At 41.8% G+C, this 23,193-nt stretch overlaps 2 protein-coding genes across 8 annotated transcripts; one reads left to right on the top strand and one right to left on the bottom strand.

Moving 5' to 3' along the window:
* Positions 1-1,718: 1,718 nt before the first annotated feature.
* Mis12 (MIS12 kinetochore complex component) lies at positions 1,719-9,860 on the bottom strand. Of its 5 annotated transcripts, XM_031351216.1 has the most exons (4): positions 9,723-9,853; positions 9,298-9,450; positions 4,420-4,566; positions 1,719-4,049 (listed from the first exon to the last, which is right to left on the bottom strand). In XM_031351216.1, exon 4 carries the CDS (start codon positions 4,014-4,016, stop codon positions 3,399-3,401), a length of 618 nt encoding a protein of 205 aa, XP_031207076.1. In that variant the 5' UTR covers positions 4,017-4,049; positions 4,420-4,566; positions 9,298-9,450; positions 9,723-9,853; the 3' UTR covers positions 1,719-3,398. The 5 variants fall into 5 exon arrangements, with proteins under 5 accessions (XP_031207076.1, XP_031207077.1, XP_031207075.1 ...); XM_031351217.1 differs by lacking the exon at positions 9,298-9,450 and having other exon boundaries at positions 4,420-4,583; XM_031351215.1 differs by lacking the exon at positions 9,298-9,450 and having other exon boundaries at positions 9,723-9,847.
* On the top strand, positions 9,611-22,637 carry Derl2 (derlin 2). 3 transcript variants are annotated; one of them, XM_031351211.1, is made up of 7 exons: positions 9,611-10,057; positions 11,077-11,142; positions 14,428-14,501; positions 15,552-15,645; positions 16,733-16,928; positions 17,126-17,216; positions 19,644-22,637. In XM_031351211.1, the coding sequence occupies exons 3-7, from the start codon at positions 14,491-14,493 to the stop codon at positions 19,747-19,749; spliced, it is 498 nt and encodes a 165-aa protein (XP_031207071.1). In that variant the 5' UTR covers positions 9,611-10,057; positions 11,077-11,142; positions 14,428-14,490; the 3' UTR covers positions 19,750-22,637. The 3 variants fall into 3 exon arrangements, with proteins under 3 accessions (XP_031207071.1, XP_031207073.1, XP_031207070.1); XM_031351210.1 differs by lacking the exon at positions 9,611-10,057 and adding an exon at positions 10,090-10,304; XM_031351213.1 differs by lacking the exons at positions 9,611-10,057; positions 14,428-14,501; positions 15,552-15,645; positions 16,733-16,928; positions 19,644-22,637 and adding an exon at positions 10,068-10,304 and having other exon boundaries at positions 17,126-17,191.
* The last annotated feature ends 556 nt before the right edge of the window (positions 22,638-23,193 follow it).

Genomic DNA, 23,193 nt, shown 5'->3' with positions numbered 1-23,193 from the left:
ACAAGTCTGACACCCACTGTTCCCTGATGATAGCCTACTTACAGGAATTCCCTCTAACCATCAATGGCACTGTTTCCCCAAATCACATCTCCAAGGTATCAAAATATTGTCAGTTTCTGGTTGTACCCATGGATAATGTATCTAGTGCTGACGTTTAGCATTGTTCCCCACTGAATCCCTATGTATGGGCCAATACTTACCAAACACATATTCCCTATTGTCTATCACTTACAGTCTTCCAATCCCGACAGTAAATTCCTTCCTCTAGTCCCCAAATTTACCCATTTCTCAACATTTGTTAGTATTGTATGTGATCATGAGACTTTCCAGATATCTAAGTTCCTCTTTCTACCCCAAATTTAAGCATCTAGTTCTACCAACTATAACATTCTTAGCCCTAATACCTCTAAAATCTTAACATTGGCTTCAATGTACAGAATGGAGATGGTGCAGCCAGTTAGAATGCTTGTTACATAGTAATAGTCAATTAGGGAGCTCAACCCTGGGGAAGACTAAATATTCATTCATATTCTCTCTCAGCATTCCTTAGTTACTTGTGATTGTCTATAGGTGGGACCAATGAGATTCCCCCGGCCCTCTGCAGCTTCATGTTAGCATGTGCATGTTGCTATCCTTGTTCAGATCTTGTTTAGGCAGCCAGATTGTTGAGGTATCACTGAAGCTTATACATAACAAACAACACTAAACAGACTCAACAGGCTGTACTCGTGTGTGTGTGTGTGTGTGTGTGTGTGTGCATGTGTGCGCACGCGCATGTGTAAAACAATAACAATTTAACAAAAGGACCATGAACTTGAAAAGAGGGACATGAAAGGGAAATTATGACTATATTTTAAAAGCTGGATAAGCATGTCATAGAGTGAGTAGCACCTTTCAGTGGCCACTGCTTCAGTTTCTGATTCCTGATTTGAGATTGCCCTGACTCCCCTCAGTAATGGATGTTACCTTGAAATATAAGAGAAAATAACACCCACCCACCTGCCCCACCCCCAACCCCAAACCAAACCAACCCAACCACAAATATTGTCTCCCCACTGTTGTACTCCAGCCTTTAGCATTCACCTACCACCTACCATACATCAAGCCCGCCCATACCCAACACTCAATTACTTCTCTTCCCATACAGCTGCTCATTCCTCTGTGACCATGCTGTCCTTGAACTCTGAGACCCTTCTGCCTCTGTCTCCCAAATGCTGGGTGACCTGTAACTGAGACAGACCTGTATCTGGTCCTGTATCTCTGTATCAGAGACAAGACCAGAGATTAAATACCTTTTGTAGAAAAGACCGCTTGGGAAGGGAAGTTTATTGGCTAAACCCGCCAGGGCCCATTTAGATGACCTCATTAGCATGGAGAACGCCATATTTCTATGCTACACAACCAGTGTCACCGTCCTCTTAAGTGGGTGTCCTGGCCACGTATTCCAGGACAGTAATTTGGTTGGGAGCAGATTCAAACACTTACCGATCTCAATTACAGCTGGGATTACTTAACCTGCTTGACCTTACCAGTTTTTGTGGTGACACAGTTCCACTTGCCCCACAGATGACTGACTAATAAAGGAGTCGGGTGTTAAATCCTCTCACACAGTCTTCAGCCAGTCAAAAGGACTGAGATCACAAGGGGCTCATGACCAAAGTAGAAGGATCTTTGGCTATGGCTTCATCCTTTAAGCATCTTCCCACAAAAGCCAGTACTGAATTAAACTTCTTCCCATTTATTAATAAGGTAATACGTAAATACTGAAGAACTTATTTATTACAGGTATAGAGGTTATTTATTATAGGTAGAGTCCAAAGTTAAGGTAAATGCCTTCCTGCTGTCTCTTCCCATAGTAGAGGTGTTACAGGGTAAGATCATGCCAGAGGACCTGAATTCATCCTTTATTGGAAACCTACTCCCTAAAGAACACTCCTGTTCCTACAGTAATGGCATTACTCAAAAGTATAAACTGCAGCAGTGTACCACTAGGAAGTCAGAGTTTTAACATATGAATTTTGTGTAATACATTCAAACCCCTTACACTGACCCTTTTAGTAATTTTCCATCCAATGTACCTGCTTTGTCCCCAAAAGTCCCATTCTGTCCTCTAACTGCACATTCCCAATTTCTTTTTACTTCTTATATTCACAATCTAATCTCTCTCTCAATGTAAAATCCTGCTGCAATGGTCCCAATATCTAACTTAAGGGTCCTAACTAAAGTCTGCTTTACCAATAATAACAAGTGTCACCAATCACATTTGGGTTTTATTTTTTAGGGTCTCTATAGTCCTGGCTGCCCTGAACTTTATGTAAGCCAGACTAAAACTCACAAGAGGTCCACCCGCCTCTGCCTCCTGAGTACTGGGATCAGTGGCATGAAACCCGGCTAGGAGTCAGTTTTTAACATGCACAGGGGTTTTGCTTGTCTCTTGAGAGAGACTGTGTGTGTGCACATGCAATGTGGGGGATGGAAGTGCACATGCCACAGTGTACTTGAGAAGTCAGAGAATTTTGTGGAGTTAAGTCTTTCCATCTTTAGGTAGGTTCTGGGGATCCTACTCAGGTTACCACGGTTGTACAAGTTCTTTTACTTGCCGACCCATCTCATCAGCCATGCTTCTTACAAAAAACAGAATGGAACATGACAGGTGCATCCTGTTTCCTAAACTGGCCATATCTGTTCCAGCTGTGTGAATTCCTTAATATGTTCTACCTTATGGGTTTTCTGCTATTTTCTTTGCCTAGAATGCTCTCATAGGTGCAAGGCTAACACCTTCTAAGCTTGACTTGAATCTTACATTATCAATTGGACATGCCCCTTTAATACTGCACTATATGTCATCCCATATCCCTGACCCTCTGCTGTGTCCTGCTGCCCTTTAATTTCCTTTTCCTTCTTCCCACTCCTCTTTCTGCTTCTCTCCAGTGTGTTGTGTTAAATCCTGAGACATCCACTCCCTGAACACATTCTACCACTGAGCTACGTCCTCAGCCTAGCTCTATTAGTCCTTGATGTACCTGATTATACTCAGTGAATACACAGACCTGGTTTATACAGCAAAAAATGAACAGAAACATCCAGTTCCATGAGGATTCTATTCCCTCCTGAAATCATACTAAACATACCTAACAGGAAAATGAGTACAATCCCAAAAGAACTGGAGACATTACCAGATGCGAGGGCAGTCAACCCAAGTTTCAGAGGGAGAAAAGCAAATGAACAACAAGCTCTGCTTTAGAGGTCTGAACTGCAGCCTGCAATTTACAAGATCTGCTGATTTGCTTTGAGTAACCTAGGAAAGGAGGGGAAAATGGCCCCAACAGACCTCAGCCATAAGAATAAACAAAGAAGAGCTACCCATTTACATGCTCTCTTTTCACTACTGACAATTACTATGATTTCAGTCTTTTGCTTTCTTTTTCTACATTGTCTCTAATGTTCTGGAGTTTTCTGCAGTTCTGGACCAGGGACACCAAACTCTCCCTAAAGTTACTCATTCCTTGACATCTGCCAATGTTTTCAAGCTCATCAAAGAAAGTCAAGGTCTCTCTGAGTTTGGCTTTAACAGTTTCTTGTTCCTGTAATTCTGCAAGAAGGGCCTGCTCAGTGTATAATTCAACCTTGTATTTCTCCTGTAACTCTTTAATTTCCTGTTTGAGAAGCTGGAATTTTTCTTCACTGAAAGGATTCTTCTCTTGACACTTATCTTCAGGAAGTAGGATGTTTGGGGGAATACACAAAATCAACTGCAAAATCAGCTGCTCCATTTTGCCAAAAAGGTTATCGAAGCGTCCTTTCATGAAGCAAAGAAACTTCTCTGTGCATTTACGAGTCTGGACAGGGCTGATCTCACAGTCTGGAATGCCCTCCAGTTTCTTTAGGATAACCTGTTCAACAGCCTGCATCACTTCAAACAGGTGGTCTTGAAATGCTAAGTAGATCCTCAGCAGGCAAGTCTGTGGTGTGAAGCCAAAGAACTGGGCCTCATAGGCCATCGGATCCACAGACATCCTGCTTGACTTTGTACTCTCAGCTGTGAAAACCTGCAAGTATAAGAAAAAAAAATGTTTATTTGGACATTATCACCAGCAGAAAATAACAAACCTCATCATGATAATCAAATAAACAAAGAAAGCAATTAAAACTAAGGAGTGCTCCTTCCAGGCTTAACCATCCAGAAAGACCTTGCCTATCTGAGTCAAATATAGGAAAGCGATATCCTCTTTATTATTCCTTCAATTATTTTTACTGAAAACTTAGGCACAAACCCAACCTCAACTCTGTTATCTTGGGCAACTTTGTAAGTTTAAATAGGCAGCCTCAATGCCCTAGAGACCTGGTCTTCTGAGCTTTAATGATCTACATGTAGCTCTTCCCTCTCCACCCTATCCCAACCCGCCCCCATATACCGACCTCTCAAGACAATTTCTTGCTTGACTTCAAACTCTTTCATTTGTGACAGGGTCTCATGTAGCTGAAGCTGGCCTCAAACTTGGGATGTAGCTGAGGATGGTCTTGAACTTTTGGTCCTTCTGCCTCTACCACCAGAATGCTGGGATCCTAGGAGTATAACAAGCCTAACTTTTTATGTGGTGCTAGTTTAGAACCCAGGGCCCAGATAAGCACTCTATTGACTTAGCTACATCTTCAACAGTCCTCATGCTAGTCTAATTGTCATTCATATTGCATCTCCCACAATCTTCCTCTATCCCTGCCCCCAACCATTGCTTTCTTGCTCCCAGTCCTTCCACTTAACTTCCTCCCCCATTCCTTTTAGGCCCCATGATCTACCATTTTAATTACCTCATTATAAATGTCCTCAATTCCCTTGTCTTCTGATAAAGATCCGATGAAATGACTGAGCCTATACTTTCACTTGTTTCAAGGACCTGAGTGGTATTCCTTTCCAGTGTAAGCATCTACAACCATGTCACCCATTTCCTTATGGTCATGGGAGCTTAACCTTGGCATTCTCAGGTAAGGGCACTTAATGTAATCTACAAGCTGCTACTTCAACTACCAGATAATTTTTTTTTTAAAAGATTTTATTTATTTATTATATGTATACAATGTAGCTGTCTTCAGACTTCCCAGAGAGGAAGTCAGATCTCTCGTTACAGATGGTTGTGAGCCACCATGTGGTTGCTAGGATTTTAACTCAGGACCTTTGGAAGAGCAGTCAGTGCTCTTAACCACTGAGCCATCTCTCCAGCCCCCCAGATAAATTTTTTAAAGAATTAACTGGGAAAAAAAATAGCCAGTGGCAGGAACAACTTATGAGAAGTCAGGATACAATTGAAAATTTATATATGCACTAACTTTAAAACAGAGGTAATAACCATATAGTTATAGAAATAAGAGTTTGTTTTTATAGTGTTATTCATAGATTATCTCTGGACTGGAAAGAGTTTTACTTCCTGAACACTTCTCATAGATTATGTTCCTACTAAGGTTTTGTTTTGTTGGCACAGAGCATCACTATGTTGCATAGGCTAGCCTCAAATTTTCCATTTTTCTATCTTAACCTTTTTATCCCAAGGTGCAGGATACTAGAACTCTACTTTTAAAATTTGTGTTGCTGTTTTTAGACAAGTAGATCTGGCTGACCTAGAACTCACTTTTTATGTGTACGTGCATGCATCTATCTGTGTATGTACACATATACGAAGATGTTCACAAAAAACAGAAGGTGTTAGGTCTGCTGGAGCTGGAGTTACAGACAGATGTGAGTGCTAGGAATCGCACTCAGGTCCTCTGCAAAGGCAGCAAGAGCCCTTAACTATAGAGCCACCTCTCTATTCCATATACACACGTTACATTTTAACGTCCTCATCATTTCATATTATTGCGCTCATTTACTTGACTGACTCTGACCACAGTAGTAGAGCAGTTCTAACATGTACACATATCCCAGAAAAAATGCCCATGCTCTTTGTGACAAACACTTCAGTGGATTCTGGCACTATTTTTTTTAAATGCTGAGATACACGTTAGGTAAAATTCTATCCATCAGCTACATATATCCCAGACCCTAGTTCAAGCATCTTACTATCAGAAATGTTATTTTAAAAATGCTTCTTTTAAGGGTTTTGGCTATTCATATATCCTCCCTCTCAGCCCATGGGCCACATCCATGCCCTATCAAACCTTTGGCCAATTTAGTAGGAAGCTGCTGTTCCAAAAAGGAGAAGAGAAAGGGTGACACAAAGTCAACTGTGCATGGGCAGTAAACTCATTCTCCTTAGACCTGTGCTATGTCTGTGACTACAGTGTTAGAAGCACCAATACAGTGTAAAATAAGACAATCCTTTCCCACCAACCAAATAATCAAGAAACCTGGTTGGACTTGTGAGCACACATCAAGATGATGAACATCCAGGCTGAAGGGATGGCTCAGCAGTTAAGTCCATCTGCTGCTCTTGCAGAGGGCCCAGATTTGGTTTCCAGAATCCACATAAAACCTCACAATTGTGGCTTTTATTCTTTTTTTTTTTTTTTTTCCTTTTTTAGCTATTTTGTTTGTGGGTTCTTCATGGGTTCTTTTTAAATCTGTCTCCTGATAGTACCTTTTCTGTCTCAGCTCAGCTTCCCTGGCTCATCTGTCACGATCTTCACTTCTCCATCTGCTAACCCAGTTCATTTCCAACTGTCTCCTGTTCTCACTCTGCTCAATCCCTCTCTTCTCTGGCCCCCACTCAACCTTCTCTCTTTCAGGACCATCTGTCTTCTCTGACCCTACTCTTCTGTTTCATGGACCCACTTCTGTGTACTCCTCCTACCACAGCTACTACCCGTCATTCCAGTTTCAGGGGATCTGACACCCTCTTTTGATCACCTCACGCACTGCACACAGTGTGGCACACATACATGTGGGCAAACATTCAAACCACCAAAAAAAAAAAAAAATTAATTAATTTTTAAAATGTCTTAAGATAATGAGAAACTGGGATAGAGAGGTGGCTCAAAGGTTAATAACACTTGTTCTTGCAGAAGACCCAGGTTCAGTTCCCAACATCTACATGGTGGCTCATAACCATCCTTAACTCCAGTTAGGGGATCTAATGTTCTGTTCTAACCTCTTTAAGAGACCAGGCACACACGTAGTGCATATACATACATGTAAACAAAACACTCATATACATGCATTTCAAAATATAAAAATAAAATTATTAAACAACAAACAAATAATAGTGGGGATGGAGAAATGACTCAGTGGTTAAGAGCTCCAGCTGTTATTGTATAAGACCCAGGTTCAGTTCCCAGCATCCACATGGTGGCTCGCAAACTGTCTGTACCTCCAGTCCCTGGGAATCCAATGTCTTCTGGCCACCAAGGAAACCAGGCACATACATGGTAAATATATTTACATGCAGGCAAAGAAAAAAGGAGAGAAAGGAATATACACGTTAAAAAATAAAAATAAAAAGATAGTGAGGAACCAGATAAAAGTCAGACTATGACACTGAAATATGATTAATGAGGTTCTTTCGGGTTTGGTCCTTGATACTCCAATGTAAGATTCTGCAGGTGCAGCTAAGGATATGCTTCTCTGGCAAGCCACAATGATAACATTAGTGACAGTCCATATCAAGGCACAATATTCAGCTACTCAAGACCACAATTTTTTTTTAAGTGGAGCATGTGTACTTTGTGTCTGTATCTTTAACTTGGTATGAGATGAAGTCATTCCTTACTGCTCTAACACAATGACAAAGTCATCTGAGTAGCAAGATGTGGGTAGTTATCCCACCAAAGAATGCAACCTTAGCAGCATCTGTTCTTGTTTAATCAACGTTAGAAGTCTTTGAGTTTACAGGATATTTTTTTGGCTCATGACTGATTAGTTAGGAAATTTTGCATATGTAGAACGAATACAGGAAGACAAATATCCTTTGTATTTCAAAACAGGGTCTCAGAACAGTTCTTAATTTTCACTTTAATTGCCAGGAGCCTTGGAGGTATTAATCGATCTTCCAGTCATAACAGATGGTGCCAGCTGACGATGGAGATCTTTCTATGCTATCTTCTGGGGGACTTACATATTTGCATATATAATACTACTAAACATTGCCAAACATTCTTAGAACATCTAAGCTGTTTTACACTCAGTTAGAGTAGACCAGAACTTCTTGTATCTGTCAATATTCTAATTTTTGTGAATTTGGTAGTCAAGGTAAGGAGTATGTCCAAGGCCTTTTACATACCAGGTAAGCACTCTAGCACTAGATTCCCAGCCCCACACCGTATTTTAAAAACTAAGACCATCTGGCTTCACATACTGTTCGGACACTGAAACTATCTTCACCTTCACATATGCTATTTATATGAAGATGACTTTCCTAAAAGATATTTTCATTATCCAAATAGGATGGTCATCCATTACAAATTACCCAGATGATGGGTCAATCTACAGACAACTTGCACCCTATAATTATCTTAAGTTTGCATTCTATCTTTGCCTCAAAGTTCTCAACATTCCTGGATTGATGCACCAAATTCCTACATCCAAACTTCCAGTTCTCAGAAAAGTTCCAATTTTGCCTTTTCTCTGTTGGACACAGCCAATGTTATGATGAGACAGTAGCTATCAAGATGTAGTTTTATCAACAAGTTGCTAAGACCACTCCCCTTGTATTTGCTCCCACTCTCCTCTATGTTGTCCACACTGGCCTAGACCTTGAAGATGCAACAAATTCTCTGGCTTCAGCCTTCACAGTGGCTAGGAGACACAGGCTGGTTCAACTACGTTCAGCCTTAGTCTTACTTCTAAATGCCATTCTCCCACTTTTTCCTTGGTTCCTACCAGTCTTGACAGTCACTTTTTTGTCCACGATTTTTAATGCTCCTTTATAATTTACTGAATACATCTGCCACGATCAGGATAGTCTTTGCTCCAACCCAACTGTCTTAGTCAGGGTTTCTATCCCTGCACAAACATCATGACCAAGAAACAAGTTGGGGAGGAAAGAGTTTATTCAGCTTACTTCCGCATTGCTGTTTATCACCAAAGGAAGTCAGGACTGGAACTCAAGCAGGTCAGGAAGCAGGAGCTGATGCAGAGGCCATGGAGGGATGTTCCCTACTGGCTTGCTCAGCCTGCTCTCTTATAGAATCCAAGACTTCCAGCCCAGGGATGGCACCACCCACAAGGGGCCCTACCCCCTTGATCACTAATTGAGAAAATGCTCTACAACTGATTCTCACGGAGGCACTTCCCCAACTGAAGCTCCCCTCTCTGTGATAACTCCAGCCTGTGTCAAGTTGGCACAAAAAACCAGCCAGTTTACCAACCTAATCCTATTTTCTTTCCTTCAAGTAGGCACGCATCAGGCGCAGATTCAAGAGCCAGTTCGAATACACATCTCTGAAGAACCGCCTCCGCTCTCCCTTCGGTGCTATTAATTCATCTACCGTCTCTTCTCTGCTAGGTTAGAGTTTCTGCGGCTGAAGACAAACATGGGAGGTTCCCACACCGTCTCGACAAATGTAATGGACCTCAGAGCCTAGGACCACCACAGACAAGGCCCAGGAATGGCAGAACGGAAAAACGCTTCCTCCAGCTCCCGTCCGATCCCGCGGCCGCGATGCATGCCGGGAATTCTCAGTGCCCAGCCAGGCCAGACCTGAGGATTCCCTACCGAACGCGCCGCCGCCCCGACGCCACTCCACCGGTCCCGCCCTTCCCGCTCCGCCTCAGAGAGCACACCAGCCCTTACCGAAGCGATCCCGGGAGTGATGGATTCCGCCACACACCAGCTTCCCGCCACTTCCTTCAAACTACCCTGAGCAGCTGGGAGAAAGCGGCGACGCCGGCTCCTCGGAATCGACTGAGACCTGCCTCTGCGAACGAACGCAAACGCGGGATGGATCGCACTCCTGATTGGCTAGCCGTGGGTCCAAAAGGAGGCACTGCGATTGGTTAAAGGACGGAGACAAGGAGGGAAAGCTAGCTGTGGCCGGCAGGGATTGGCGGAAGGAACTGGTACTTTCTCCCTGCGTTGGTAGGCGGAGAAGTAAGGATGGGCCGACGCAGAGGCGCAACTCTTGATTGGTGGGTGAGCGGCCCCAAGGCGCCAGCGATTGGTGACTGTCCGAGTACGCAGCGCTGATTGGACAATAGTGGGTAGGCTGAAGGCCAGATTTGAGTCCGCCCCGCCGCCTGGCATACTGGCGGAAGGGGAAGGGGGGCAGGCGCGGTGGGAAAGATGGCGTACCAGAGCCTCCGGCTGGAGTACCTGCAGATCCCGCCGGTCAGCCGCGCCTATACTACCGCCTGCGTCCTCACCACCGCGGCCGTGGTGAGCAGCTGTGGCGCCACATCCTCTTTTTCCAGGCTAGCTATGACTGCGTCTTCAGAAAACGGGTTTGGGCCGCGGAGAAGCCCAGTGGGTCTGGTCCCAGGGGTGGGTGGAGACATCCGGAGCCTACTCTAGGGTTTGGAATATTCCCAAGGGTGCCAAGCCAGTGACCTGAGAAGGGTGTGCTCCTTCATGAAGGGACAGGTCAGTTTCAGACAGATATCCAGACCTATAGTGAATCAGAAGTGCGGGAGCCGCCCACCTAAAAATGTGTTTGAGAGGTCTAGCTATGTCCAGGTGACTAGTGGGAGTAAGGTCCGCTAGGTTCAAGAGGCTATTATATTGAGTAGAAAGATCTCGAGTTATCTGGAAACATCTTTCAAAAGACGGCCTTTGGATATAAGTGTCTGGCCGCCCGTACCTAGTCCTAATGGGAGCAGGGTCTTAAATCCCTTATTCGGAGTTACCTCACCCAGCTGTTTGAGGTAGTGACCACGTGACGCACAGATTTGTAAAAGATGCTGTTGGCTTGTCTTAATATTCCCACCTGCCTGTCTTATAGCATCCTCAAATATTGCAACATAATACTGACATTGTGTGTTGATACAAAACGGTTGTGCAAATTCTAAAGAATCTCTTTACCAGCAATCACAAACAAGACAGAAATTTATTCCAAGGGACAGAAATTATTAGATTTACTAATCCTTTGTTGTTCATGATGGAGTTCTGTTTTGCGGTTGATCTGCTTCAAGAAGCTCTTTTTCCATTTCAGCAGTTGGAATTGATCACACCTTTTCAGTTATACTTCAATCCTGAATTAATTTTTAAACACTTTCAAGTAAGTGGTCTATAGCAACTATGATTAATGTTTTCACTATCTTTTTTTTCCATATCATTTAGTAAGTAGTACATCCTGTCAAATACAGTCTCAAAAAATAATCCAGTACGGGAAGCTCTGATTTCAAGTCTTGTTGAGATGTAAAGAGTGAATTCCACAGCCTGGTTGGACTCCAGAACTGTTTAAGAGCTGCTAGTTATTTGTGAACTCCTTGTCATATAACAAATTAGAATTGCCGGGGGTGGAGCCAGGTGCAGGCAGAGTAAGCAGGAAGATGGCAAGTGCTGGATAAGCTTGGGCTATAGAGAGAGACACTGTCTTAAGAAAATAATTTTTAGTGTGTTTTTGATGTGTTGAGATTTTATATTTGACTACAACTAGTTAAGAACTAATGTGGCCATAATCCCAGCAGTCAGGAACCTGAAGCCACCTTGAACTACACATCAAAGAATTGTCTCAACACACCAACAACAGTAGTAACAACCAATAACAACAGTAATAGTAATGTGATTTGAGAATAGACTGATGAGCTAGCTACCCAGGGAGTCTCACTGGCTAGCTAGCCTTATTTTGTCCTTTTACCACCCAGACACACCAATCACTGTTGTTAATCCTCTCTGGCCAGCTCATAAACTCAGTTCTGGTAAAACTTTAACATTGATCTGTCTTCTAGAAGTCAGATTATACTAACAAAAGTCTTATACCATTATCTAAAACAGAATATTGACTTTCTAGGTTATAGTTTGAAGAAGTCTTTTTCCAGTAATTAAAATGCTAAAGTAAAGTAAGTGTGTTTTCATGCCAGGATGGTCATTCACGCGCTAGGTGAAGTGGAGGCAAGATCTCAGTGGCTATAATTCTGCTTTCTTGTCATTTTTCCCTGTCCCAGATCCATTGAACTCTAGCTTGCCTCTCAAGATTCAAGTTTTGTGTGACTTCAGATACATCGTCTTTCCTGTTAGAGCCTCTCTCACATTTATTTGTTTTTTTGTTTTTTGTTTTTTTTTTTTTTTTTTTTTTTTTTTTTTTTTTTTTTTTTTTTTTTTTTATGTGCAGTGTCCTCACTAGCATGAGAATGCTAGTAACTCTGGATTGTTTGCATGTGAATAGAGTGCTGGCTCCTTTTCACACTGCTGTGACAGACTACCTGACAAAGCAATTTAAAGAAAGACCGGGTTTATTTTGGCTAACAGTTTGTTGGTAAAGTCCACTGTGGTTGGGAAATGGTGGCATCCATAGCTTCAGGCATTTGGTCCCACTGCAGCCTGTGAGCTGTGAATAGAGGTGCTCAGCTCACTGCCTCCTGCAGCCTGTGAGCTGTGAATAGAGGTGCTCAGCTCACTGCCTCCTGTTTAGTTGTCCTAGGGCACCAGCCCATTGAATGGTGCTTGTCAGTGTTGTCCTTTCCACCCTGAGTGACTGAGTGTAGAAGCTCCCTCACAGACATGCCCTGAGCTTGTCTCTGAGTGGCTAGATCTGTCAGTATTAATTATCACAAGTAAATTACTAGTGATCAAGGGTAAATTACCAGTGATCAAGGGTTTAAGGGTGTATGAAGCAGTCCGTCCTCTGATACCTTGACTTTGCCAAGTCAGGATGCTGTGGCCTTTGCTATGATTGCTTTCTTCTAGTTTGTTTGGCTTAACTGCCTAGGGTTAGGTTCTTTGTTTTGTTTTTGTCTATTTTTCTAGATATTGTAGCTGTGGTCGGCATGACCCCCCTGGTGTCCTCCTGCCTCAGGCTCTGGGTGTGCATCACTGTGCTTTTGTTTTGTTTGTTGGTTTATTGGTTTGTTTTTTGTTTGTTTGGGTTTTTTTAGGTGTTTGGAGACAGGGTTTTCTCTGTGTAGCCCTGGCTGTCCTGGAACTCACTCTGTAGACCAGGCTGGCCTCGAACTCAGAAATCCGCCTGCCTCTGCCTCCCAAGTGCTGGGATTAAAGGCGTGCGCTACCACCGCCCAGCCCACTGCTTTTTTTTTTTTTTTTAGATATTTTCTTTATTTACATGCAAGTTTCTCCATTCCCAGTTTCCCCTCCAAACAAACAAAAACAACAAAAACAAACCCCTGTTGCCTCCCACTTCCCCATGCCTGCCACCCCACCCTCTCCCACTTTCTGGCCCTAGCATTCCCCTACACTGGGGCACAGAACCTTCACAGGGCCGAGTTCCTCTCCTCCTATTGACGATCGATTTTGCAATCCTCTACCATACACATGCTGCCTGAACAATCAGACCCCTCCATGTGCAGTCCTTGGTTGGTGGTTGAGACCCTGGGAGCTCTGAGGGTACTAGTTAGTTCATATTGTTGTTCGTCTTAATGGGCTGCAAACCCCTCAGCTCCATTGGTCCTTTCTCTAATTCCTTCACTGGGGACCCAAGACAGGGTCTCTTATGCAGCCTGGGCAACGCTTGAACTTAACAGTTGTCCTGTGATCTTCCTGCCTGGACTTTAGTTTTAGGATTATTTAGTTTTAGGATTATAGACATGAGCAACTATCCCTAGCCAAGGTTAAATTCTTGCATTAAGTTTGGAATTATGAGTCCTAGATTTGCTATCACAGTCTCCACCTATCAGCAAGTCCTTGGGCAAGCCATACGTTTTTAAATTCCATGTATGTGAAGTGAGGATGCTCACACCAGCTTGCTTGCTTATCTCACATATGATAGTAAATTTTGTAAAACTTTGTGAGTAATTGTATGTTGGGTAGGTGAGACTGCCCCTGTTATCTTTCCTTGTCTCTTGGAGCATAATTCTGTCTTGTAAGGAAGTTGAGTTCAAACCAGAACCTGGCTGTTTATCTTAGAATTTTTTCTACCAGTATATTGTGGCTAATACAAAAACACTTCCTGGCAGCTTTACATACCGAGTCCCTGAAATTTTTAGTACCTATAAACTCTTCATTTAGATTATGGTGACTACACATATAAAAGCACTCTGTCCTGCACACTAACCTAGCTTTTACTCAGTGGCATAGTGTGGATTTTTGTGTTCTTTAATAGAAGATAATCATGATTTTGAGTTTTTTGTCCTGTCATCCATATAAATTTCACAGTCAAATTAGTATCTCTCGCGTGCATGCGCACGTACACACACATGCAAACTTGTGCAGCACAGAATAAATCCAGAATCAGATTGGGTACCCCGTTTGAATGTGCCCAGCCTAGGACTTTGGAGCCTCAGAGTCATAGGATGTTGTTTTTATCTTAGTATAGAAGTGTTTCCTGGTCATGTATTTTACTTAACGTGTCTTTCTCTTGATTCCCCCCACCGGACTCCCCGTGCAGATCTGGAGGCTAATCACCAATTTCTTATTTTTTGGTCCAGTTGGATTCAATTTTTTGTTTAACATGATTTTTCTGTATCCTTTATTAAATGGAGTCAACATCAAAACTTTAAGTTATATAGTATAACTACAGTATAGGTATGTTATACAGATAAAACTTAGTATATACTATAAGTTCAAACTATTGCTCTTGTTCATTTTTATAACATTTTAGTTATGGCTTCTGGGCCTGTAGTTTGTAATCAGATCATAATGTTTTGAAGCTATTTGTAACTCCTTGTTTCTATAGGAGGTTCCAACTGTTAAAAGATTAGTTGTCCTTAAGTTGTGATTTATTGCAGGCATATGTGTAAAATAACATCAGCACCAGCTGGCACAGTAGTAGAACAGCCTGAAGGACTGGTAACTCAGCAGAATTTTCCCAGGTTTTGGAATGGGTTTCTGGGAGTGGGGATTTTGACTGCAGGGCTAAAAATGACAATGTCAGGATATCTGCTGGCTTGACATGTTTAGGATCGGTTAAAGGCAGGAAGAGCCATGGTAGTTGAAGAGTCAAATGGTAGCTGGGTTTGCTGAGTCAGTCATTCCTCTGTACCTAGTACTCCTGCTCAGCTGTACCTTCAGGGATGGTGGGACTTATGTCCAAAGATGGTTTTTTGTGTTTCCTGCAAAGAATTTTATTCTGATAAGTTTCTAATGAAAGGCTTTTCATTACTGTTTTTATTAACTAGGAAACAGAGATGCTTAGTTATCACACAAGGCTCGTTTGCAGGGAGTTCTTCCAAATTAGCAAACCAAGGATGGTGCAAATTAGCACGTAGTTGAGCCTGGGAAAGACAGCACTATGAACTGGAAGCGACGTGAGGGTGGTTGGAACTGTGTTCATGCAATATATGAGTTAGCATCCCAGCGAGACGGGCTTTGGAAAATAAGGTGCTGGTTTTGACATTGCCTAAAATGCTTGATGGGGAAAAAAAAGAAACCAGATTACTCTTCAGACATTCTTAGAGAAATGCAGCTTGACTATTTACAAAGTGTATAAAGCCCAAGTATATTTCAGTGGTTTGTTACATTTTATTTTCTTCATATGTGCATGCCTAATATTTTCTTAACTTGAAACTTAAGATATCGTTACTGTCGAATGCTAGAAGAAGGCTCGTTCCGAGGTCGGACAGCAGACTTTGTATTTATGTTCCTTTTTGGTGGATTTTTAATGACTGTATCCTTCAACAAATAGCATACAGGAAAATATTAAAGAGCAGACCGTCCTCCGTTCCTCAAGCTTTACATCTGTCTGTCTCCCACGAGTCACTAGATATTTTCAACAGACAGACAAACATAGATCTCCAGATCGTAGCCTCAGGAGCTACCATTTATTTCCCAGCCCCCTTGACAGCTTCCAAGCCCAGAGGCTGGACAAGAGGCTCCTCTGGGCAAGAAGTTTCAAACCAGGTGGGTCATCTTGAAGCATCTCAGTTACTTCACGGTTGACTTCGCTTTTAAACTAAGTTGGTAAGAAGAAGTGTATTAAGTCACTGTCAAGACTGATACAAATGTTTTTAAGAGGAAGAGAATTTGTTCTGTGTATCAGATTTGGCCAAGTGCCAAGAAGGCTTTGTTCCAGCCTGTGTGCTTCAGCACCTGCGAAGGTGTCGGTGGGAAATGAGCTTCACTGTACTTACTGTCAAAGGAATTAATGTTTCCCAAAAAGGCAAGAGCATCACAAAAACAGAATTTTAGGGCTGGAGAGATGGCTCAGTGGTTAAGCTCACTGACTGCTCTTCCAGAGGTCCTGAGTTCAATTCCCAGCAACCACATGGTGACTCACAACCATCTATGATCTGATGCCCTCTTCTGGTGTGCATAAACATAAAACACTCGCCGGGCAGTGGTAGTGCATGCCTTTAATCCCAGCACTTGGGAGGCAGAGGCAGACAGATTTCTGAGTTCCGAGGCCAGCCTGGTCTACAGAGTGAGTTCCAGGACAGCCAGGACTATACAGAGAAACCCTGTCTCGAAAAACCAAAAATATAAATAAATAAATAAAAATAAAATAAAGCACTCATATACATAAAATAGGTGAATTTTTTTTTAAAGCAGAATTTTAGTTTGTAGTAGTTATAATCCAGATAATTATACCTAGATGCCTTGGGTAATTGGTTTCAAGCTTTTCTTATTTTAGTTTAAAAATGTCACTACTCAGCTTTTCTAACTCAGATCTTAGCTAAAGGGCATCCTTTAACTCTTTTGCTTAGCCTTCCCTAGTAAGCTTTCATGTTGATATTTTCCTTAATGCCATTTGCTAGCTATTTGGTTTGTTTGTGAGCTTAGTTTTTTTAGGCCAGGCCTTTACAATAATGCTGGTCTACGTGTGGAGCCGAAGGAACCCGTATGTCCGCATGAACTTCTTTGGACTTCTAAACTTTCAGGCCCCCTTTCTGCCCTGGGTACTTATGGGGTTTTCCCTGTTGCTGGGGAACTCAATTATAGTGGACCTTTTGGGTAAGTGTCTTATCACTACTTTTTCTATTATTTTACCTGATAATGTTTCATGTTTATTCTGTTTAGTCTTCATATATAGCTATAACATGATTGTTTAATAATTATATCTGAAAGATATTAACTCACTGATTTTTTTTTTTAACTTAAACTTGAAATTTTAACCTTCCTTTTTTTCCTTTATTTCTGATTGGTTATAGGTATTGCAGTTGGGCACATATATTTTTTCTTGGAAGATATATTTCCCAATCAGCCTGGTGGAATAAGAATTCTGAAAACACCATCTATTTTGTGAGTATTTAACATCATGTTTCATGTTTCATGCAGACAAATCATGATTGCAGTTTATCTTGGCCCCTCAGTGCCTGGTTCACATCAATAAGTGTTTGCAGGTTGAGCAACATGTCTGCCATGGAGAGTTTTGGGATTGGCCAGAAACAGATTGGGCCAGGGTTGTGATTACTGAGCTCTTGACATCATGGGGTGACTTTGCAGTCACTGTCCTGAATGACCACTAGGACTTGTGTCCCAGAGAGGAGCCTGCAGGTTTTGTGAAGGCTGTTGTCCAAATAGAGAGACACGAACAGCAGATGAGCAGCACAGTCCAGAGGACAAACTGATGGCGTTCTGACCAGTGAAGCGTGTGGTGGAGAGACACGGAAAAAGAACGGAAAAGGCTTTGGACCTGAAGCTACATTGGCTGGTCCACCAACAAGCAGTGTGACTTGAAACACATCTCTTCATTTTTATACTGCAGTTTCTAGAGCTACAGTTTTGATTTATAAGATACTTTTCTGCTCTAGAATTTTGTGTTCTTGGGAACAATTACATGAAAGAGAGGCTCTACTGAGGCAGCAGAATGATTTGATATCAGCTCTCTGTTGTGGAATAGTTAAGCGAAAAAGAGTTAACTTGATTCAGTGGTAACAGGACCAGCTGCTCCTCCAGAAGACCCAGGTTCAATTCCTAGCACCCACTGGCTGCTAACAACTGTCTATTGTAACTATGGTCCCATGGACTTGATGCCCTCTTTTGTTGTGCAGATATACATGCATACAAAATACCCGTGTGTGTGTGTGTGTGTGTGTGTGTGTGTGTGTGTGTGTGTGTGTGTGTGTGTGTGTATAAAATACACAAATAAATAAACCTTAAAAAAATAAAATGGAAAATAAATCTTAAAAAGAGAGTGAGCTAGTGAGGTATGCTAGTGTATACCTGTTGCCCCATCTATTCTGAAGGCTGAGGCAGATGAGTTCAAAGTTTGACGCCAACCTAGATACCATACCAAGAGGCCATCTTAGGGGAAATTTTTTTTTTAATTAACAATAACAGCAACTTCAAAAATAAATAAATAAATAAATGGCAAGAAGTAAATCTTCTGTAATTCTACTTATACATAGCAGTTTCCCTGGGTTGGGGTTTTGATAAGCAGTCTTCTGTCTTTCACTCTCTAGATACTTTTTTGGTAATTTCCTACATGATTACTGTATTTGCATCATCTCTACTTCTCCCTTTCTCCCCTTCAACTCCTTCTGTGTCTCCCCATCCCCTCTCCAGGTCATGACCTCCTCTCTAATTATTATACAGACATACACAAAATCTTTACCTATTTAGTCCATCTAGTGTTGCTTGTCTGTAGATGTGTTTAGGGCTGACCACTTGGGACTGGATAATTGTATAGCTGTATAATTTTAATTTTTCAAAGATTAATTTCATGAATGTGTTTGCGATGCTGTATGCCTACATTTTATGTGCCCAGTATGCATGGATGCATATGCCTACAAAGGCCAGTGGACAGTGTATCCCCTGAAACTAGAGGTCCAGATGGCTGTAATCCCCTGATGTGGGTGCTGAAAACCAAACCCAGGCTCTCTGCAAATATAGAAAGTGCTCCTCATTGCTGAGCCATCTCTCCAGCCCATCTGTATATTTTCTTAAAATGTCATTTCTTAATGTGCAATAATTACTTTTCATAGCTAGGTGTGGTGGTACACACCTTTAATTCCAGAACTCGGGAGGCAGAGGCAAGTAGATTTCTGAGTTTGAGGCCAGCCTGATTTATAGATCCAGTTCCAGGACAGCCAGGGCTACACAGAGAAACCCTGTCTTGAAAAAGAAGAAAAGGGAAAAAATTGCTTTTCCATTATAAATGGCTTACAGAATTTTAGTGGCTGCATGATAATCTGTGGTTCATATTTAAAATGATTATATTACTTCCTTATTAATAGGCGTCAACATCAGCTATTGCTTTTCCTTCTGTAATTGGAGTGACGGATGTCCTTGTAACTGAGTCCACACACTCCAATATGGAATTCACCATCTTAGCCATGGTTAAATAAATAGTTCAGTGGTAGCATGTGCATTTGGGTTGTGCTACTATGGCCACTGTCTTTAGAAGGTTTTCATCTTGTTATCCCAAAATTCTGCCCATTAAGGAACTCCCTATTTCTGTCATCCAGCAACCACCATTCTTTTTACGTACCCATGAATTTGACTATCCAGGTACTCCATCAGCATTTATTGCTTTCATAGTAAAAATTAGTATAAGAGGTAAATATGGAAGTAAATGTTAAACAAGTATAGAGCCTTTAAGGTATGACACCTGCTTGGCTGGCAACAGGGACAGTACTTAGCTGTTTGTGGAAGCCTAGGGGTACTGCTTTATAGTACTTCCAATCTAAGGTGGCTCTGGCACTGAATGGTCTCTCTGTGTTTTAGGAGGACTATTTTTGATACTCCAGATGAGGATCCCAATTACAACCCACTACCTGAAGAGCGGCCAGGAGGCTTCGCCTGGGGTGAGGGCCAGCGCCTTGGAGGGTAAAGCAGCTGTGCCAATTATGAGACCCATCTGAGAAAGACTCAGTGAAATGCCCATTGGGATCTTTTATCCCTTCTTGCAAAAGCGTGGACAGTTTTGACAGCTTGACAGATTTTAATTCCAGAAGCACTTTACGGAATGGTACACTGACTAACACAGAAGACATTTCCAGCAGTTTGCCAGGGGTTCCTCACTATGCTGGTACTAAAAGTATAATCTCTTGGAGCCAAAAAACTGGAGGAACAGATACCCTACCTGCTGCCTCGAGCAAGTGCATGGGTACTTGAGCTCAATGGCATAAGGCAGGGTTTTCCTCCTCCTCTTCTTTGATAGACTAGGCCGTGGTGTAAATGGAAGTTACAGAGAGGACAAAATAAAACTGAATTCCATCTCTCTCACACTGTATTTAAGCTTTCGTGTGATCTTTTAAGTCATGGTAATGTGTTCTAGCTCTCCTGCGTATGTTTGAACACAGCAGTTTCTGTGCCTGCCCTCATGTCTCCACGGCTTTCAACTGGATTTCATTTCAGGATTGGAAATGCACAGCTGTTGTGTACATCTGACTAATTCTAGCTCAGAGTGCTAGCCTCCTAGAAGGAAGATTGGTTTCTGCCGTTCAGATAGTTCTCTATCTGAGACCATGAAGGTTCAAGTTTAGACCACAGAAGGAGGGAGAAGGGAGGGTAATTTCTTGTAGCCAAGGAATCTGACTGTAGAGGAGCCAGCTGTAAACAAAAAGCAACCGTGACATCTCTTTGAGCTGGAGTTTCTCTACTAAGAAATACCCAGATTAGTAATGGCCACCCTTTGTCAAAGCACAGGAATAAGAATGAGCAGCAGTCAGGCATGTGTTCCTCTTGTCATTCATTTCAAGAAAAGCTCAAAACCTTTCCAGGGCCAGGTGCCTGGTTCACTTTCCTGGTCGGGTAGAAATCAGGGTCTTTGGAAGCAGCCACACTGATGGTTCAGTGACTACTTGTCAAAGATGGTACATCTTGTCTGACTAAGCAGTTTTCTGTTCATGCTGCTTTATCAGAACTCAGAAATATGATGTAAGACCATTTTCATAAGCATCAAAGAGGTACAGGACTCCCTCCCCAGGCTGGATCATCCTATTTAGGCTAGGTTGCTTTTCAGATGAGATTTCTCTCAGAGGTTGACATAGGCTTAAGTAAGCTGTAGTACACATTGTAGGTGGAACGTTTCGGATTCATTTGAAGTGGAAAGTGTTTTAATGACTGAGTGGAATATGATAAGGAATGGAATGAGTATGGCACTAGTAAATAACTGAAGACCATTGTAATTTTATGGGACCTGGGTCAATGGGACTGCTTTTGTCTTGTTTAAAAATCTTTAAAGTTTAATGACAATCTTAGATTGTATGATCCTTATGGGATTCTTAAGTTTGATTATTGTTTTTGTTCAAGAAGGCTTTGTCAGTAACTTTTTTTATTATTATTGCTTGCTTTTAAGCCAGAAATGGGTTTCTTTAACGCTTTATTTATTTTCCCTTAGTTAATTTTAGATTTATCTAATTCATGGAGTTATTGTGACCGATTTTTAATTCTAAAATCTCTTCACCAGCTATTCATTTTAAAAAGTGAATACCTGTACATATTAACAACTGAAAAACAGAAAATATATTTTGGATGTATAGCCTAAAGCGGTCTCTGATTTTCTTAGGATGTGAATTCCTAGTGGTAGAGCGCCATGCTGTGTGCCACACTGTCTCCTGACAGTGCCAGTTTCAGTCACTTGGCCTCTTAGGAGTTTGGCATGTCCCTGGCCCTGTGTTTGACAGGATCCCTGTGCTCACTGGGATACAAGGAAAGTCCTCAGTCCCCAGCAAGCCTCTCATTCTGATTCTTCCAAAGCACACTTCCTCCTCGTGATAGGAGTCAACAGAAAAGTGAGATTGGATTATTCTGTGACCACTTAAGCTTACATGAATATAGTTTAAGCCATTTCCTGGATTGATTGTACCAGAAATAACCGAAAAGCACACCTGAAGCATAGGGCATTTTGTTTTGTTGTTACAGGAATACAGTATATGTTCATTTAAAAATGAATGAACATGCCAATTGTATCTCCATAGGAGATAGATTTTATATACTTTGGTGTGTTTTTTTCACTATGAATTTTTACTTGTTTCTTCCAATTCTTTTTCTGTCATTCTGTGTCCTCTTGTCTTTTATATTTCTTTTGTACTTGTGTGAGGCAAAGCGTCCACATCCTGGATCTTGAAATGGAACCATAACACTGTCTCTAGGGTCCTCTGGGAATTAGGAAACATTGGAGCTATTGGCATGTTGGCATAACATGCTTCCTAGAATTGTCATGCCTTCGGCCACTTTTATTTTGTGGCTATATTTTCCTTTCACAGGTGAGTTCTATCTGTGTTAGCTAAGATCCTGCCCTTCCGTCCTCTTCAGGATGACTAAGCTACTTACAGTTTTGAGTTTGCATTAAAGCTCTTGAACCTTGCTTGTCTCATTCAGCCACTCTACTCCGGAGTCTGCAGCCACTTCTTAGACCTTATCAAATGCATATTATGTGTCTTTCTCTGAACCTTGCTCCTACTTCTCCCTAGCAGGGACGTCGATTTAAGTTTCTTTAGTCTTTCAAGACCCTGACACTAAAATCTTAAAACTGAGGTCTATTTCACTGTCTTCTTTAAATCCTTATGAAGCTTCAAATCTGTACTAAAATTCTTATACCAAATCATATATTGTCTTATACTGTTCTTAGCTGCTACATGTATGTTAGTTTTGTTTCCCTCATGAGAATGTAAGCTCCTTAAGGGCAGGGACTATGTCTTAATTTTTGTATCCACCACAGTGCCTAGCACTGTGCTTGGCACATGGGTGCTGAATAAATACTTTGTTTATTGATCAGCAAACTATTACCTTGTATTTTTAATTATGAAAGAATCAATGTGTACATATCCAAACTTGTACCTGGTTGCTGAGGTTTAATATTCTTTCTGGAAACAGGGTGGAACAAAACTGACCATGAGTGAGAGCAATGGTTTGGTGGCCTTGCAATCCGAGGTGACTGTTAGCTGGTATAGTCATGGTCAGACCAGGGAGTTACTTGTACAGACTTGACCACCTCAGATAAGAGTGAAATGTGTCTGACAGATCTTTTGTTGGAATAATCAGGATATTCTTTTGAATGCTTAGAATGTTAGCTTCTCAATATGAAAGCCACTGAGCCACAAGAGGGATTTTTGGAGGGGCAGCAGATTTCAGACTGCCACTGAAGGGCATGGGAGCAACATGTAATGAACGATTTAAGTTTTCAACTCTAATTATTTTATCATTGAGGCTACTGAATAAATGGGTTATCAAGAATGAGTTCCAGGCTGGTGAGATGGCTCAGCAGGGGAAGAGCACCGACTGCTCTTTGGAAGGTCATGAGTTCAAATCCCAGCAACCACATGGTGGT

This window comes from Mastomys coucha, unplaced genomic scaffold, assembly GCF_008632895.1.
Source record: "Mastomys coucha isolate ucsf_1 unplaced genomic scaffold, UCSF_Mcou_1 pScaffold5, whole genome shotgun sequence".
Classification (NCBI taxonomy): domain Eukaryota; kingdom Metazoa; phylum Chordata; class Mammalia; order Rodentia; family Muridae; genus Mastomys; species Mastomys coucha.
Note: the sequence above shows the minus strand (reverse complement) of the source record. Positions and strands in the feature narration are given on the sequence as shown.